Here is an 18518-nt window from a genome sequence, read left to right as displayed (position 1 = left end):
TACAGAGAAAACAAAAGACACTTTGATTGCCTAAGTAGAATATTAATAATGCTTATTTAGAATAATAGTATAAATGCATTCTTGTTTCGAATTGACAACCATATTAAGAAAGAAGCATTAATTGATGAAGTAACAATGCCTATCCGAGAATCATAAGCAAGCATCAACATTTCAAATTGACAGCCATATTAAGGGAACAATCTTAATCAAGAACAATGCTAATCTGAAAATATATTTCCATTTGACAACCACATTGAACATTGAGGAAGAGATATTAACGGAGTACTAATGCCTATCTGATGATATTTAGATATTGCTGATGTATAGATAGATGTAGAGACAAATGGATTAACGGAATCCGACGTCGGTCCTTCCTCGGTTGGTCTCCGATCGTAATTCAGTCGGAATCCGACCCGATCGGTGTCGATAGTGGCCACACAGTGAGGAACAGCTGTTTCAAGTCAAATTCGTCGGATTCCCACTATTATTCGACCGGAATCCGGCGCTGATCGAAACGCCGACGAGTGGCGCGTCGACCACGACCGAGGCGACAGCCGGCGGTGGTCGGACTGCACAGCGAGGGTGACGGCAACGGTGATGGATCGCGGGTGTCACCCACGGATCACGGATTCTTTGTCGTCCCGCGTAGCAATTTCGTAGATATAGATTATAAATTTTAGTTATCGACGCATTATAAAAATATTTAATCCTTACAAATTGGCGAGATAAATATGGGGGGAAAACACGTCATATATCAACCTTTCCAACTCACATCTTCCTTAAATATTTAAAATTATCTACTTTTAAAACAACATGCATTAGGCCTGCCCACTCGATCGCATTGTCCTTGAATAAAATAATACCAAATCCGTATAAACAAATCTACACCGTCTGTTCATTCCCATCTTCTCCCCTCGAAGCCCTAGAAGACCCCTTCCAAACTCCACGACCATGGATCCTATCCACGCATCTATATATCAGCGGCAGCATTAGTCTAATACGTAACTTTGTATCACTTGGAAGCTTTAGAACTTGGACCGAATCCATCCTTCCTCTTTGCCTTCCCATCTCTGGTCTCTCTCTCTCTCTCTCTGCTTCCGCTCCTACTCCGCACAAAACCCTAGCAGCCATGGCAGACGACGGTTTCCCGGCGGCACGCCTCTTCAGTCAGGGCGTATCGTACACCTACGACGACGTCATCCTCCTTCCCGGTTATATCGACTTCCCCGCCGATGCCGTCGACCTGTCCACCCGTCTCTCCCGCCGCCTCCCCCTCGCTATTCCGTGCGTCGCCTCTCCCATGGACACGGTATCCAGTCCTCCATGGCCGTCGCCATGGCTGCCCTCGGCGGCGCCGCCATCGTCCACTGCAACGACTCCCCTGCTCGCCAGGCCGCCCTCATCCGCTCCGCAAAGGCCCGACGCATCCCCTTCGTCACTGACCCTGTCTTTCTCTCCCCTCGGATTCCGTTCCCGACTTCGGGTCCGCAGCCTATGCCCTGGTCACCGAGTTGGGCGGATCAAAGTCGAAGGTTGTCGGCGTCGTCGCGAGGTCCGATTGGGAGGCTCTATCTGACAAAAACTCCGTAGTAGTCGCCGAGTACATGCGTCCGGCACCGGCGTCCGTTCCCGCGAGCTATGACTTCGAAAAGGTGGCGTCTTTCCTCGCCGGCGGGGGATTGGAGTGCACGCCGCTGGTGGACGAGGAGGGAGAGATTGTGGATCTGGTCACTAAGGAAGATGTCGATAGGATCCGGGAATTTCCGAGATTAGGAGTGCCATCTCTGGGTCCGGATGGGAGGTTCCTCGTGGGTGCATCGATAGGGACTCGGGAATCCGACAAGGAGAGACTCGAGCATCTCGTGAAGGCTGGGACAAACGTGGTGGTGGTGGATAGCTCGCAAGGGAACTCGATATACCAGTTAGAAATGATCAAGTATGCGAAGAATATGCACCCTGATTTGGATGTGATCGGTGGGAATGTCGTCACGATCGCGCAGGCTCAGAATCTGATCAAGGCCGGAGCTGATGGATTGAGGGTGGGAATGGGATCAGGATCCATATGTACTACCCAGGAGGTTTGTGCTGTCGGCAGAGGACAGGTATCGTCATCTCTCGTCTTCATTTTGTTTGGCAATTGTCTCTGAGAATGATAACGAGGAACAAGTCGATGTTAATAAATTTGTGAACACAATAATTCGGATCGTTGTGATGGCAAAAGCATTATTTTCAATGATGCTCAACTAAAAGCTGTAGTTGTTTTGACTTCAACAGGCAACAGCAGTGTACAAAGTTTCATCTTTTGCAAAGGACCATAATGTGCCGGTTATTGCTGATGGTGGGATTTCAAATTCTGGGCACATTGTGAAAGCTTTGACACTAGGAGCTTCCACTGTTATGATGGGTAGTTTTCTTGCTGGAAGCACTGAGGCTCCTGGGGCTTATGTGGATCTGGTATGCTTTATTAAGATGGTGCCTTTTTTTTTTAATCTTGCTTATCATTGCAACTCTTTGCCATGGCTCAAATATTTTCAATTGTCTAATTGTCACAACTATGCTTGATAGCCAAAGTTAATCTATTCATCCAGTGATTTCATTACTAATCATGTGCCAGGAAAATATTCCTGGTACCCATAATCAAGTATTGAATATGTTTTTGGTTTTTACTCTATTAACTTTTTCATCATCTTTCTCTTCTCCTTGGATGCCATGTTTTGTCTCTTTTGATACTATACCTCCGATAGTAACATAACTATGATATTCCCATTCAAAGTTTGCTCATTTAGTAATTATTGTCATTCATGTGCCAGGAAATATTCTTGGTGCCCACAACCACCTTCTGGAGGTGTTTTTGGCCATTAGTCTTTTACTACTTTGTTACAGCTTTTTGCTCTTCTCTTCTGTGCCATGTTTTGTCTCTTCAGATTCTATGCGCCAGATTGTAATGTATATGATACTCCTGTTCATGTTAGACATGTAGTACGGTCCACCAATTCATAATGAGCTGACATATTGTTAAGGCAGTTTTTAACTGTAAACTTAGGTTTGGGTAAATTTATGAAATGCGCTTGCTTGTGGTCTCTTCAGGGAAGGATTTCAAGCAACTTATTTAACAAAAAACAACAAAGAGCTCTTGGTTTGTAGCTCTAACATCACTGTGTAGCTTAATATCCCAACGTCTTCATGGGTTTTTCTCTCCTCTGATGACCAACATTGGGATTTCAGATCACCTTTTTATATTGTTTTACATCATTCTAAATACTTGTAGGGAAAGAATGTTTTGGGCATTCACATTTTAGAGATATTGTGTTTTACTTTATAAAATTCCCAATATTCAACTGCTTCTTGCGTAGCAAACTATTTAATAAGATTGTCCCCATAGGTTGCAGCAGCAAATATGATTTACCTGAGTAAAAAAAATAATGAAAAAAGGTGAAACGGAGAAAGGGGACTGGGGTGAACATTCATTTTTGAACCTCAAATTTCACCAAATAATGTAGAACATATCGTTGTGCCACATGACATTTTACTAGCAGGCAACATTGTAAACCAATCTACAAATATCAAAGGATGGGAAACAGAAATATTAGCCGAGTTTTAATCTTCTCCAGTCCTTTTTAGGTTCCTAGGAGAAAAAGGCTACAAGTGTCTTGAGTTTTATGAAGTAGTAACTAACTTATCTAATAACAAATTGTTATAATCATTGTTGAGCTACTAGATTTGAATGAACTTTGTAGCTAATTGGCTTCCACCTCACGTTTGCTTGACCAGAATGGCCGCCGGGTCAAGAAATATAGAGGAATGGGTTCTCTGGAAGCCATGACAAAGGGAAGTGACGCAAGGTACTTGGGTGACACACTAAAGCTTAAAGTTGCTCAGGGAGTTGTTGGTGCTGTTGCTGACAAAGGCTCCGTATTGAAGTTTATTCCCTATACGATGCAAGCTGTGAAGCAAGGTTTTCAGGATCTCGGTGCATCCTCTTTGCAATCAGCTCATGATCTGTTGCGTTCAGAGGTGCTGAGATTGGAGGTACGTGATTTTGGACCCAAATCTCTCTCTCTCTCTCTCTCTCTCTCTCTCTCTCTCTTTGTCATGAAGTTCCTAAAAACTTGTTTTTTCCTCACAGCGAGTATAGGACCATTTGAAAAAGTTGGGTGATCATGACAAAATAGGAATCTTTTGTTTGCTATCAGCTCAAAATCTTCAGAGTGACATATACTAGACATTTTTAACAAGCAAAGAAACATGCACAAAATTCGAAGTGGTTATTGGATAAGATCAAACAATATGTAGATTGTTTGTAAAATTGCTGACATTTCCAATGGAATTACCTTTTTTGTCAATGAAGTTAAGAAAAAACTATGCAAAAACAGTATGAATGGTGAATATCACTGCACAATTGAATTCTAGAACTTGGCAGTAGATCTGTTTATTTTTGATAATTATCTTGTTCAATGCATATTTAAGTTAAAGCCAAGTTTGTCGATTTCTTGTTGTCCAGGTTCGAACAGGAGCGGCACAGGTAGAGGGAGGAATTCATGGATTGGTTTCATACGAGAAGAAATTCTTTTAAGAACATGTGAGAGTTTCTTAGACATTTAGTGATGTAATTCTGAGGTGGATTACATTCATCTTCCACTCGACGAGTGTTGCTCTTCTATCTTATTTTGAATTATGATTGAACTTGGAATACAAATAATTTACTGTGATTTGCAACAACTGGCGCTGATGGAGTTCATTACCTGATTATTGGATAACTGAGTTTTGGCTGCACTTGCACTGGATACTACTAGTGAGTGGAGAGTGGATTCATAGGACCTCACTATAGATTTGACTTTCGGTATGTTTGCCTTGTCCAAGGATTTAAATGTGTCGAGCAAAAGAAAAGAAAATTGATGATCTGTCACGCACTGATGTTATTTAATGGCCTTGCTGTGTTCGTCACATCAAGCTTCATGGCAACATTCAACCGAATTGATTGGGTAATGGATAATGGGTCACTAGAATTTTATCTGCACTTTTCACTTGAGGATTTAGCACTGACTGCCCGCTACACTTATCTCTTTGATAGAATGAATTCAGATGATGAACACTAGCCTGATTCGTAATTAATTGATGCGTCCGTTCAGATGACTTGCGGCTACTTTTGAATGACCGTCCTAAAAAAATGATAATAAATCTCAGTTAATCTCATAGACTCAATTCTAGAAGATGGTCGACTTATGGCTTCTACGAACGCGTTAACATTAAAAAAATAAAAATACGGGCCCACCTATTAACGTGTTCAGAACTCTAATACCTCACTCCTCTCTCATTTAATTTCCCACCGATCTTGAATGACCGTCCTAACAACTTTAGTTGGGGTTCCCACTCAAAATTGATTGATGTGTCAAGTCGAATGAGACCAGATGACTTTGAGCTGACATTCAACCTAACTTAACCTAACCTCTCTTTTCGAGTGTTTCTTTTCTACACTGTATTGTAGTTTCAATCAAAGTGAGGCAAATTAAACAAAATCCTAAAGGGAGCTCAATGGATAGATCTTAGTAACATATCTACTGAAAAACATATCGAACTAAAAAGACTGAAGAAAGTAACATGCTTAAAATAATACAATGGACGCCTAGGAAAAACAATTGCAACTATTTTTTTTTTCTTTTTCCAAACATTGACACCTTAATGCGCTTGAAAGATCTTCTGCAAAGCAGTCTCTTAGCTGACAATAAAGCTAATATTAGCTAAATACATGCAGCAAACGTATATACATTCTACCGTACCTTAGCATTGTAAACAACCAAATCCTTTAGCATTTCAAAGCTAATGAATCTTCTTCCGGTGGCAGCAGCAGCGCCATTGGTTACTGCAATTCTAGATTACTCGTGTTCCACTTTCAGTAATACACAACGTTGAACACGACACGATTGAGCATAATCTTACAACTCCGCAATTGAGCATGCATGATCTAACAACTCCTCCGGCCACCAGCAAGAACAAGTGAGCTACTGATCCTCAGCAAAACTGTTCGTCATTCCTACTTTACACGGTAGCAAATTATTTAGTAACCAATGCCTCGGCGGCTAATCTAGAGTAGAGGGCAGTGTTGAGCTGCTCCTGTGTGTAAACCTGGCTCGACATCTTCACTGTAACTTGTTGGATCATGAGGTCCTTCACCACAGACACACTCGCATAATGCACTTCGAGATCGAGTTCTTTTAGTGTTGCCATAAGCCTTGCAGCTGGATGGTTCGTTTTATGGCACTGTAATCTGATCATGGCATCCAATCCGAGAATCTTCACTTCAATCTCGACAGAGAGACACCGGCTGCCACCGGCATTCATAATCTTATGGTCGTCTTTTCCCGGCGGCCGTGTAGGTGGGGATTCACGTTCTCTTCTGACGGCTTCGATCTGTGTTTGCAATTCCTCCTTGTCGACTTCCAAAGCTTGGAGCTTTTCTCGGAGTTCATTGATGTAGGAGACCGCATCTCCGAGGAGGGAGGCCTTGTCCATCTTGGACACATTGGGGACTACTGCACGGAGAGCGTAGAACCTTTGGTTGAGCTTCTCGCGGCGCTGCCGCTCTGCTTCCACGTGGTTCAGAGGCTCCTCTCGGCCATTGGCAGGCTTGCGGCCGCGCTTCCTCGGCCGCTTCTCCGGTTCCACCACCCGGCTGCTCTCTACCTCGCGCACCGATGCCTCAAGGTCGGATTGATCGGAGTCGGGGTCGTTGAGGACTCCACCGGCAGCTGTGGCAGCGGAAGACAACTTCAATTGGCCATTTGACGATGGTCTCGCGGAAGCTGAAGCGAAAGAAACCAAACCCTCATCGTTGTTGCTCGCCTTGGACGTCTCCCCCGTGGACCTGTTGTTCTTCTTGTCGTCCGCCAAGGCGTCAGCTTGGTGGTGAGAGAAAAGGTTGCCGGCGGCAGGGGCTGGCGAAGGGTTCCTCTTGCCACTCGAGAAATCGAGGATGTCGCCGGACTCCGGCTTGAACGAGGGAGTGTGAACGGCGCCATTGGAGACGAATTCGGAGAAAGTGTACTCTTTGGAGGAGAACGGCGGGGTGTCTGGGTCTGAATTTTTTGGATCTGGATCGAAGAAGTAGGGTTTTCGAGCGAACTAGGGTTGCTCTCGAACGGAATTGGGGATTTTGTGAGGGGGATGGCGGGAGTTGCGGAAAGAGGGGAGACGGAGTCCTTCACCTCGGCGATGGAGGGGTCTGTTAACCAGAGTAATGGATCTGCCTCGCCCTGGTCTGCGGCGGCAGGATTCGCCTCCAGGGATTCCGGCGCGAGCCAGGATGCAGGTGTGGCGGTTTCGACGGAGGGACCGTCGGTGGAGTTGAAATTGAAGAGGTTGTGGATCTTGCCTATGATCTCCGGTCTTTGGGGGATCACCTCGGTGGATCCCAGCTCGAGCACTCCGGACCCAACGGAGGTGCAGACCATGGTCTGGATGCCGAGCATCTGAGCCTGTCGGGGGCGCTCGCACGGCAACGCAGCCATACGGTCGGCGCCGGCAACCCAATATGGAGCGCCTGTATAGAAGGCCTGGCCAGGCAGATCGGCGCCGTCGACGAAGGACTGGGTCATCGAAACCAGAAAGAACCACTCGGTGTCCGTGACTTCCTCGTCGACAGCCTCGTCCGCCCCGCAGCCGGAGATCAGCGAATTGAGCTCCCGCAGGACGCGTTTGCGGTTCTCCCGCTCGGCGGAGCTAACGGTGGGCTGCTTCCGCTTATCGTCCTCGCACCCACGGTAGTAGCCTTCGCCCCAGATGAGAAAGGAGGCGCCGGTGGTCGCGTCGAAGGACGACTGCCAGAAGATGCCGTACGTCCAGCCTTCCCGCGAGCCCTCGATCAACGCCTGCAGCCGCTGCTGGAGGGTGTCCTGGTTGAAGAAGAAGGCGGAAGAGGGGGGCGGAGTGATCGGATGGGGAGGACCGGGTGTGGCCGTCGTCACCCAGGGGGAGGAGGATTGAAGATCGGAGGCGGGCATGAAGGCCTTCATCATGGAGGCGTTGTCATCGGCCCAAAGGTTCATCCTTTTATACTTCTTCGACTTCTTATTGTAGGTATGTCGATGGCCCACGGCCGGCGTCTTCGCATGAAGCGGACGCTGGCGGCGGCGGCGGAGCAAGTGGATGAAGACGACGTGAAGGGGGCGGGTGAAAGCGTGAAGACAACCCAAAGCTAGAAAGAGAGAGAGATGGTCACGCAATTGAAGCGGAGAGAGATGGACCAGTGTATGGGTCCGTTTCCAATTTGGTTCGTCGGTTGACCTGGGGCCGGTTTCATTCCGATTGAGCCATCCTTTACAGCTCATTTAATAATTTACCAAACCCCGTTGTTTTTCTTGTTTATTATATTGAATTCTTGTAAATATGTAAACATCATTTTACCAAAAAAAACAAAATCCTTCCTAATTGGTATTTATCAAATTATGTTTTTAATAATTTTTACCAATAATCTTTTTTAATCTACTTTTTTCTTTCTATAAGTATTTTTCCCCTTAAACCAGTTAAGCTAATTTATAAATAAATTTAGTTTACAGTAATTCTTATATATTATAAAAATAATAATGTCTTAAAACACAGTTTAAATAGTCGATTTAATATAAAATATTTGAAAATTAATTCGTACTTTCAAAACTAACAAAATTAAAAGTGCAATCTATTTTTAAATCAATTTGTTGCCAAATTATTCGCCAAAAATCTAATATGTTACACACCTAGCTGATCAGTGAGTTAGTTGATGATGACTATATATGTATATATATGTATATGTTAGTTGAGATATATGGTTATTGTTATTGGCCGGTTAATTTGTATTTTATTAGTTTCAGGCGCAATGAAGAATATATAGATTCGTCATGCTGATGGCGCTCGTCTTCTCTCAGTCTCAGGTCGTTATAATTTCCAGATTCACATTCGATTCGATATATAGCATCTGCGCTGTCATGCATAAAGTAATTAATTAATTAATTAAATCGTCTTTTTGCCCACCCATTTGAATTTGATACATGTTTAATTTCTTTCTTTCTTGCCTTAATTTCTCCCCATATTTGTAGTACTGGTACGTACGTAGTAAATTGATGATCTAAAGCCTAGCCTTTTATTTATAAATCATTTAATTTGTGAGTTCTCTTCACTCCTAATCTCTGATAACAATCGGTTGAAAACAGCATTTGATTCTCTCTCTTTTTTTCACTTTACTTTACATAAAAATCTCTCTCTCTCTCTCAATCCAAATCAAATAGGAAACCAACTTTTTCAAAGTGGTTTAATTTACTTATATAATTAAGTTGATTTCTCCAAAGAAACATTGTAATGTGTGTAAACAACGTAGCAAAACAATATTATTTATGTTGGAGAAATTATATATATTAAAATCAATCTAACTAGCACAAGACCAGCCAATTAACTTATTATTAAGTTGGCAGCACGAATCATTAATGCCGGACAAATGCAAGTAACAAATTATCACTCTTCGCATCTTCACGTATAATAGAGATATATGATCTCTTCGAGCTAAGCTAGTATATATGCTCCTTAAGTAATCTCTTCCAATTAATGTTAATATACCCTTTCAAATAGTTTTATCCTTTAGATAACAAATTTTTAACTCTAAACTGTATTTTTTAATTCGATCGGTTCTCTCTTTATTTTTAAGCAATATTATTGCTTATCTTAAGATTTTATGATTTATTAAATATCAATATTTTTAACTCTAAATTGTAGTGGACTCTCTTTCTTTTTAAGCAATATTGCTTTTGAAGGCTTAAAATTCGTTTAAGAGGGAGAAGAGTTGACATTGCAACTCGAGTCCCAAAGTATGATTTTTCATTAATTATGTCTTTTTTTTATGCATAAAATTAAAGAACACGATATATTCAGCTGCTACAACTAATTAATTAACACACATGCAAAACTTGTTGATCTATATCATCTTTAAAAATGAAAGTTATTCAATTTCCGTCTGCATTCTGTTTTTCATTAGCACATACATTTTCAGATCTTTCATAATTCTCGACGCAGCTTCAGCTTCAAGATTTATATATAGATGCCATTTAATTTTCTTGCCTGATTGACGTAACTTTAGGATTTTATTCTTCTCAATTTTGTGGATGAATTACACATCTCAATCTATATATATTAATTCGAGTTATTAATGTTTATTTATACAATATTAATTTATACCCATTAATAATCTTTATTTGTGTTATAGATGTCTTTATTTGATCGGACCAACTAACCTTCATCCCTTAACTAGCTAGTGCTGGATAATAGTTTTACATTCCCCTAAAAATTAATTTACCATTATTTACTTATAAAATAACAATATATAAACTAATTAATCTAGTAATTGGTTAAGAAAACCAATTTTTAATAATTATACACAAACAAAAACTTATTGAATTTATCAGTTTTACATGTATCATGCCTTAGTTTAGAACTATTTAAAAAATGATTACTAGTTCATTTATATATTTTCAAAATCAATAGTTATATGCTAAAGCGTACGTATGTAATCATTAAATTGAATTATGAATTACAGTAAAATTAAGGTTAAAAATATATACGATGCGGATACATATATATTTTAATTTGAAAGAAAAGCAATCGTTATAATTGTTAATTATTGGCGTAATGCGACGGTCATTGACTATAAAGTGGTCGACTTTTATAAATTAATGTTCCAATCTTGCGTATCGATCCATTAATTTAATTTTGTGAATTTTTAATTAATTTCTGAATCAGGTGTTAGATCATTGCAGGTATTATATTCAAAAAGTAGGAACTAATTAATTAAAGTATGAGAAAACTAGTTTTAAAATATTCTCATTTGTGAATTTTATGCTGTATAAATTATAATACAACTGTCTGTAAGTCTCAACTAATCTTATACCTCATAAATAAACTAGTCTGTAGATTAATTCATCAAATATTGTGAGCCTGGATTTGACTCGCGAATCAGCTACAACATAGCGTAACTTTATGCCCAAAATTAAAATTGTTCACATATATTTTCAATATTATTTCTTGAAACAAATCAGATCATTTCTTGTCTCCATCACCATAGTTAATCATATGATATATAGAACACATGCATTTGCTAAATTCACATTTATCAATTCCATTAATTATTTCAGTGAAGATACGTTACGTCCACATCCAATATTGTGTCACTAGCTAGCTAGATGGTGGAAGGTCGATTCCCGTATATATATATATATATATATATATATACAAATTAAATGTCCAAAAACAAATGAACTCTTGTTTATGTATATATTTTATATAATAGTGCAACTGAAATATTATTAAGTAGAGGAAGAGTACTATGAGCTAAGGAAAATAAGATCCAATTTCAGGATCTAATTTAAATAAAAAATTAAATTAAATTAAATTAAATTTATAATATTGATGTCGACAAATAAAACGATGGTAGGCCCCTTTTCTTACTTTTGGTTTTGTCGGTTTCTGTGATTCTGTCGTCGTCAATAGCGACGTGGATTCTAAAGGTGGGCCGGAGGAGCATGCAGTTGCGTGATACTGAATGATGGGCTGGGCTTTACTTGCCAACCACAATTAGTATTTAGAAACTGTAAATTTGTTATATATTTATTTATTTATTTATTTTCTTAAATTCTAACCCAGTCAACCTGAGCTGAGCTGAGACTATGTTGTTATTGGAGGCTGCATGACATGACAACCTGACTCAAAAGACACATATATACCATGATCATTATGTACTTTGGGTCCAATCATACGAGCCTGAGCACTAGCAGAGGTCACGACAAATATGAAAACCCATTGCATTTGCATACACTAATCTTTAACAAATAACACGTAACTTATCGATGACCTTGATCTGCAGAGTGGCCCAGTTGCCATATTCCGACATATCAAAATGAATTGCGCCAGTACTTTTGATATTTTTAGATTTATTAAAGATAAATCAAGTTAAATAAATACTTTATTTTTACAAAAAAAATCAAATTATATACCGAACCTGTTTTCCTAAGGATACTTTTGTCTGCGGTTGTTAAGACACTCGTTTTTCCTTTTTCTTGTTTCTTCTTAGCGCATACAATACAATACAATACAATACAATATGAAATGAATGAGCGTAGAATCTATTCGGACCAGTCAACAGAAGCTGCGAAGAAACAAGGTTTTGCCCACTCCACTTCACATCGATCCTGCCATTCCACTTTACATTCATAATTATTCCGAGAAAATATTTTTTGAAAATGAAAGTAAAATATTGGGGGAAATTGAAAATGTTCTTTTATTTAATTAGCCATTAACTCCGATATGTACATGCATAAGTAACTGATAACTCCTCTTACAACTTAAAGTTTAAAAGATAAATATTTATAGTAAACAGTGACCGTGTAGTTTCATTGCGATACCCACTCTTTTGCAGAGAAAAAAGCAGCAGAAACCTTCACCTTTTTCGATACCTAATCTTATAGTTTCCTCTGCACAATTCCTTCTTCGTCTCGCCTCCTAACCAATCTCTTGGCCTGCCAGCATTTGTGCTTCGCACTTCCGCCTCCATTCCACCGCTTCTGGTCTCCGTCACGCTTCGCAGTGCTTCAGACGGGCGATTGACGATGTTCTCCTCCAAATCCAAGTAAGTACCTTGCGCTCTCCAGATCTAGAGGTGTTGACATCGTTCGCCCAATTTTTTTCTTCTTATTGTCGGTTTCGTCGTTTTCATTTACACTTTCTAGTTATGACTTGGGGGTGTTGTTAATATTGTGGTTCCTTTTGTCTAGCTGAGTTTTTGTGTGATCTTTACTCATTTCTAGCACTAATGCTACGAGGATTTGAGTTCATTCTGGTCATTCGTGGATTTTTCTACATGATCTGGGGTAAAATTCCAACTTCTGTGACTGGGGTCTTTTAATCGAATTCTTCTTGTCGAGGTGAGTTCTTGGCAACCTTTATGCTCGTTTGTAGCACAAATGGTGCGAGGATTTGTGTTCGTCTTGTCCATTCATGATTGTTGGGCTTGGAATGGTGGTAAAGCCCTGAACTTTTTGTCCTCAGAAAATAGGAAAACGATAAAGTTCCGAGAGCTTTGTAAAGTAAGTTTTGGATTTTCTCTTTTCTTTTTTTGTTTGATTTTCTTGGTAATATTGTGGACTGTGCTAACTGGATTTACTATCCTTCTTTTGCATTTTTTTTTTTTTTTTGCTCAACTGTGATGATTGCATGCGGAACTGCTAACTTCGTGCCGGGATCGGTGAAATTTGTCATTTTTAATCACTAAGGTGCATACATTGTACACAGATCTGGTTTATCTGATGCTTCGATTAACAAAGGTGCGCCATCAACTCCTAGGGCTAATAAATCAGGAAAGGCGGGATCCACCAAGGTTGATCCTGCTTCGCCGTCCCCTCAACAGTCAGCGCGCCTTTCAATTGATCGATCCCTTAAATCAGTTGATTCAAAGATTACCATTGAGCAACGTTCACCCAAGATCACCACTCCTGATGTAAGGGACGGGCATATTTTCCTTGCATAATTTGTACTACGAGAAGTATCTGAGTCCTCATGGTTTTACTTGTTTACTTGTTAATTGCAGAAGCAACCGAGGCCAATAAAGGGATCAGAGTTGCAGGGACAACTGAGTGCAATTCAGGATGAGTTGAAGAAGGCAAAGGAAAGATTGGCATCTGTTGAGAAGGAGAAAATCCAAATTATTGAGGAGCTAAAGTATGCTAGGAGATGCGCCAACGAGGCAAACGACAAACTTCAGGATGCTCTTGTTGCCCAAAGGATTGCGGAGGAAGCTTCTGAGATTGATAAATTCCGGGCAGATGAACTGGAGCAAGCTGGCATTGACGCTGCACTAAAGAAGGAAGAAGAATTGCAGAAGGAGCTTGATATTGTACAAAACCAACATGCTATGGATGTTGCAGCACTTCTAGCGACAACTAAGGATCTCCAGAGAGTGAAAAATGAACTTTTCATGACGACAGAGGCAAAGAACAGTGCTTTAAATCATGCTGATGATGCAATGAAGATTGCTGAGATCAATGCAGAGAAAGTGGACTTGTTGTCTAAGGAAGTTAACCGCTTAAAAGTCTTAGTTGATTCAGTGCAGGAGTTTAAGAACACTGATTCTCCAGCACATGAAGGATTGGTTTCGAGAGAAGTTAACCACTCAAAAGCATCACTTGATGCTTCACAGGAGTGTGAGAACAAAGAATCTCCAGTTCTTGTTGTGAATGGAGCATACTTGCAGGAGCAATCCAACTTAGTTGAGGATCATTTAAAGAAGGAAAATGATAGATTGATTTCTGTTGAAGCTGAGAAGAACAAACAGATAGCAGATTTACAAGCACAAATAAATTTAGTTCAGGAAGATTTGACAAAGGCAAATGAACTATTGACTTCTGTTGAAACAGAGAAGAATCATATTTTAAAGGAATTAAAGGAAGCCAAGAGGTTGGTTTATGAAACAAGTGATAAACTCAGGGAGAATTTTGCTGCTCAAAGGCAGGCTGAAGAGGCTATGGAAACCTACAAGATCCTTGCAAGTGAGTTTGAACAAAAAAGCATTGAAAGTGCTCAGAAGAGAGAAGAATTGAAGAAGCAGCTTGAATATGTTGAAGACCAGAATGCTTTGAATGCTGCCACTTTGCTTTCGATTACTAAGGAGCTTGAACAGGTTAAACATGAATTCACATTAGCCATCGATGCAAAGGACACTGCTCTAACTCAGGCTTGTGATGCAATGATGAGTGCTGAAATCAATTCAGAGAAGCTAGAGCTCCTCTCAGGGGAAGTTGAGCATCTCAACGCCTTGCTGGACTCCAAGGTAGAGTTGGAATCTGAGCTGTTTGTAGCGAAAGGTGAACTTGAGAAGGCAAAGGCCACTGAAGCCAGGTTAGTAGAGATGGAAGCATTAGTTGAGGTGCTGACGGTCGAGGTCAGTGATGTAAATAATGCTGAATCAGAAGCTCGTCAACTTGTGGAGCAATGGAAGAAGAAGGCAGACCTGCTAGAAACTCAATTAGAAGAGACAAATGAGTCTAGAAAATCTTCATTGGAGGCTCTTGCTTCAGTTAAGCAACAGCTTGAGGAGTGCTATGCCCTGTTGCAGGATAAAGAGTGTGAAGTTTCTGTTCTTACAGGCAAGGTGGATTCTCTTAATCTCGAGGTTTCCAGGCACAAAACTGAACTTGATGGATCTATTCAGAAATTGGCTGTAGCACTACAGGAAGCAGCAGAACTGGAGAAAACGATTGCACTTTTAAAATCTGACCTTCAGATCATAGAGGCGACAAAAAATCAGGCCTTGAATAATGAGAAGGTAGCCAACTCAAATATTGAAAGCCTGACAGAGCAAAAGAAAAACTTGGAAAATGAGCTAGATATAACTCGGTGTTTACTTGACAAAGCTAAGAAGGAAATGGAAGGCTTGGCTTCAGCACTGCATGAAGTATCAACAGAAGCACGTGTAACACAAGAAAGATTCTTATGTAAAGTAGCAGAGGTTGAGGATTCCCATGCTCAGATCGAGGACTTGAAGATGAGTATTATGAAGAATCAAGAAAGTTATGAGGAAACGCTGGAGAAGTCCAAACATGAGTGTGTCTGCCTTCAAGATGCTCTTGCAAGATTTGAAATGGTGTTCGAAAATTCTGTGTCTGAGTGGAACTTGAAAGCTCTTGATTTCTTAAATTCTATCCAAAGATCAGAGGAGAAAGTTGCCACGATGAAGACAGACATGGACAAAATAAGTGACTCTCTGAAAGCAGCAGAGCTTAGGATAATGGCTGCAAAAGAAGAGGAAGCCCAGCTGATAGATAAGCTAAAGCATTTCGAATCAGAAGCAAATATCATCAAACTAGTAGCAGAAGAAGCTAAGGCTGATAATCTGCAGCTGAAGGAGATGTTACTAGACAAAGACAATAACCTGCAAAGCAAAATTCAGGAGAACAATGAACTCAAGATCCGAGAAACTGCAGCCTTAGACAAGGCCCAAGAACTTTCTTCATTGCTAGCTGAGGCCACAGCCAAGAAGGCAATGGTGAATGGTGAAATATCAATAAATGTGAATCAGTCTGATTTAGCAGTGCCATTTGTTTCCCTCGAGGAAACTACTTATGATGAGCACCTCAGTTCAGAAGTACCATCGGAAAAGCTCGAGGAACATAGAAATGATTTAGAAACAACCCAAGAGGAGAAGAGTAATAACAATGCTACAGAAGAACCACAAGCAGACACAGAATCTAAGTTGTGCGAAAATGGCAAGGCTGTAGACAAGCATTTGCCAACAGAGCAGGAGAATGAGGCCGATTCAATGAATGATGAATCTTACTTAAAGGCAGATGGTGTTAACTCCAATGTGTCAAATGGATTGCCATCTGATAACATCCAAAATGATGGAACCTCACCCAATAAGCAGGATCAGCAGCAAAAGAAAAAGAAGGCTTTCATGCAGAAATTTGGGAGCATACTGAAAAAGAAGAGTAACCTCAAGTAGAAGTGGAACCTAAGCTTCTTGCATTACAATTCATCTAATGTGTTTGTGGTTTGAGCATTTCCGACCTGGATCAAGGTCTGATATGCCCATTATAATCTCTTAAATTGTTTTGCTATAGCGCTTGTATTTAAAATTGTTTGCTTCTGTGTAGTGAATCTAAAAATTGTGCCTTGTTCCTGTGTTACTTGTTTTGCGAAGTTAGCTCTCTTTAAAGACATGAAGACTCCTTGTTGTCATATTTAACTAGAAAAATTTTTTGGACTCTTCTTTTATCAAAATTTTCTGGTTGTTGAACTAAAGGTAGTCGCCATTTCAATATGAAGTTGATGATTATACAATCTTTCTGCTATTTTATACAAAATTTTGATCTCTAGAATAGGCATAGAAAGTTTAGTAAATGCCATCAGTGAAGTTTCTCATGTCTGTTGTTTTGTACTTCAACCTTGTTCCAGAAAATAAGATAATGCCTTTTTGTTTCATGTGCATGCAAGGGTGCGTATGTTTCTCTCTTGAATTCTATTGTTACATGAGATCATTAATTAGTTTTTCAGTGAAGTCATGTGAGGAGCCCTGACATCTTTGCTCAATCACACAATCTCCTTTTTTTCCCCCCACCCATTCGGCATTGCATTTGAATTCTCAAGCAATGGTATGAGGTTATTCCCCAGAGAACGGAGGAATGTGAATACGTATTTCTTAACTTAATTTATTATATAATTTTATTTATAGAAATGTTAAAAAAAATAGATAAGAAATAAATTTTCATAATAAGAAAATATATCTTTAAGTAAGAGATGGCCAATCTGACTCACTTTGTTTAGCTGGAGTTGTTAAACTATGTTAAGCCCTCTTAATTGTTCATTTCATTATACCCTGTCAATCTACTGTATACACTCACCTAACTGCATATGCATGACAGATAATAATTAAATCATTAAGTTACATATAAAAATACAATATGGATCCTGTTAAATCGTCATATTAAACGAGTAGAAAGAGGTGCCATGTGTTTTTTTAGTCGCCAAAGTATAACAAGACATGTTATAAATAAATTAAGATTAAAATCTTATTGTATTACTTATTTTAATTGTCAATTTAACTTAATTTATTCCTGTTGCCGAATGTCGAAGGGAAAGAGGTCAAAAGCGGCCATGTGAATAGCTCGACCAACGGAGGATCGAATGTGAATTAATATATATCCAAAGTTGCTATTAGTTAAGTCAACTAAGCTTATATATTTAATAAAATACAAAGTTTTATTTAATAATCCATTTTTTAATATTCAAATCAAACAAATATAAATAAAATACCAAAATTGTGTATAAATATTAACTTTATAACCAAACCTACTGTGAATTTGGAGGTGAATACCATTTGTCTTTAAAAAAAATGAAGGATCTACGCATAAAGTGGAGATAGTGATAATTGCATTGCTTTATTTGGAAGTGCATTGACCTGTCATTATTAATTAGCCATTCTAACAGTGATTTTGATGTTCATGTGTTACCAACATGCAATGATTAATGCATGAAACTTAAAATATTTGATGGCTGATGAATATAATGGAGATCCCCGCCATCACCCAGGAAAAAGTAAATTCATAGTTTTGACTACAAGTTATATGCTAATACCTATTTTTCATTTGAGGCGAAGACAATATATAAATTTAGGTTGAGATGTGAGCTCGTAGATTGAAAACTAGAGTTCACAGAGAAAACATACACAGCACGCTCTTGCCAAATTAACAAATTTTTAGTAACTAGGAAGAACATGGGGATTAATCAATATGTTAGAAACAAAGTTTTCTTTTTATCCTCCCTATTTTGTTTGAGTTTTTGGAGTTTATAAGTATCATAACATCTTTGTTAACTTCCAAGAACTTGCTTAAACAATCCAAATCAATATGTCTTACTTGTGTTCATTTGTGAAATAATCAAGATGGATTTATATTAATTAACTCACTTTTTCAACCAAAAGATTCGTCAATAAACAAATGGCAAGTTAGTTAAGC

The 18518-nt window shown here is 39.5% G+C and overlaps 2 protein-coding genes and 1 pseudogene across 2 annotated transcripts; 2 read left to right on the top strand and 1 right to left on the bottom strand.

The window, feature by feature from the left end:
• The first annotated feature begins 1033 nt into the window (after nucleotides 1-1033).
• On the top strand, nucleotides 1034-4746 carry LOC141828790 (inosine-5'-monophosphate dehydrogenase-like). Its single transcript, XM_074716183.1, is given in 6 exon segments — nucleotides 1034-1313; nucleotides 1316-1462; nucleotides 1465-2102; nucleotides 2275-2454; nucleotides 3772-4029; nucleotides 4502-4746. Coding segments are annotated over 6 exon segments (1479 nt in total). The 5' UTR covers nucleotides 1034-1129; the 3' UTR covers nucleotides 4574-4746.
• Nucleotides 4747-5717: 971 nt separating this feature from the next.
• Nucleotides 5718-8180, bottom strand: LOC141829369 (transcription factor MYC2-like; annotated as a pseudogene).
• A 4350-nt stretch (nucleotides 8181-12530) lies between these two features.
• Nucleotides 12531-16722, top strand: LOC141829076 (WEB family protein At3g02930, chloroplastic-like). Its single transcript, XM_074716503.1, has 3 exons — nucleotides 12531-12640; nucleotides 13303-13507; nucleotides 13598-16722. The coding sequence occupies exons 1-3, from the start codon at nucleotides 12621-12623 to the stop codon at nucleotides 16505-16507; spliced, it is 3135 nt and encodes a 1044-aa protein (XP_074572604.1). The 5' UTR covers nucleotides 12531-12620; the 3' UTR covers nucleotides 16508-16722.
• Nucleotides 16723-18518: the final 1796 nt, after the last annotated feature.

This window comes from Curcuma longa, chromosome 5, assembly GCF_044706935.1.
Source record: "Curcuma longa cultivar G26 ecotype Majalengka, Jawa Barat chromosome 5, ITB_CL_G26_1.1, whole genome shotgun sequence".
Classification (NCBI taxonomy): Eukaryota; Viridiplantae; Streptophyta; class Magnoliopsida; order Zingiberales; family Zingiberaceae; genus Curcuma; species Curcuma longa.
This window is presented reverse-complemented; position numbering and strand designations above follow the sequence as displayed.

Excerpts from the sequence above, each read along its gene's own strand:
- LOC141829076 (XM_074716503.1), top strand. The coding sequence starts at position 12,621 with ATGTTCTCCTCCAAATCCAA. Across the intron at positions 12,641-13,302 it reads ATGTTCTCCTCCAAATCCAA|ATCTGGTTTATCTGATGCTT; the intron begins GTAAGTACCTTG and ends CATTGTACACAG. Across the intron at positions 13,508-13,597 it reads CCAAGATCACCACTCCTGAT|AAGCAACCGAGGCCAATAAA; the intron begins GTAAGGGACGGG and ends TGTTAATTGCAG.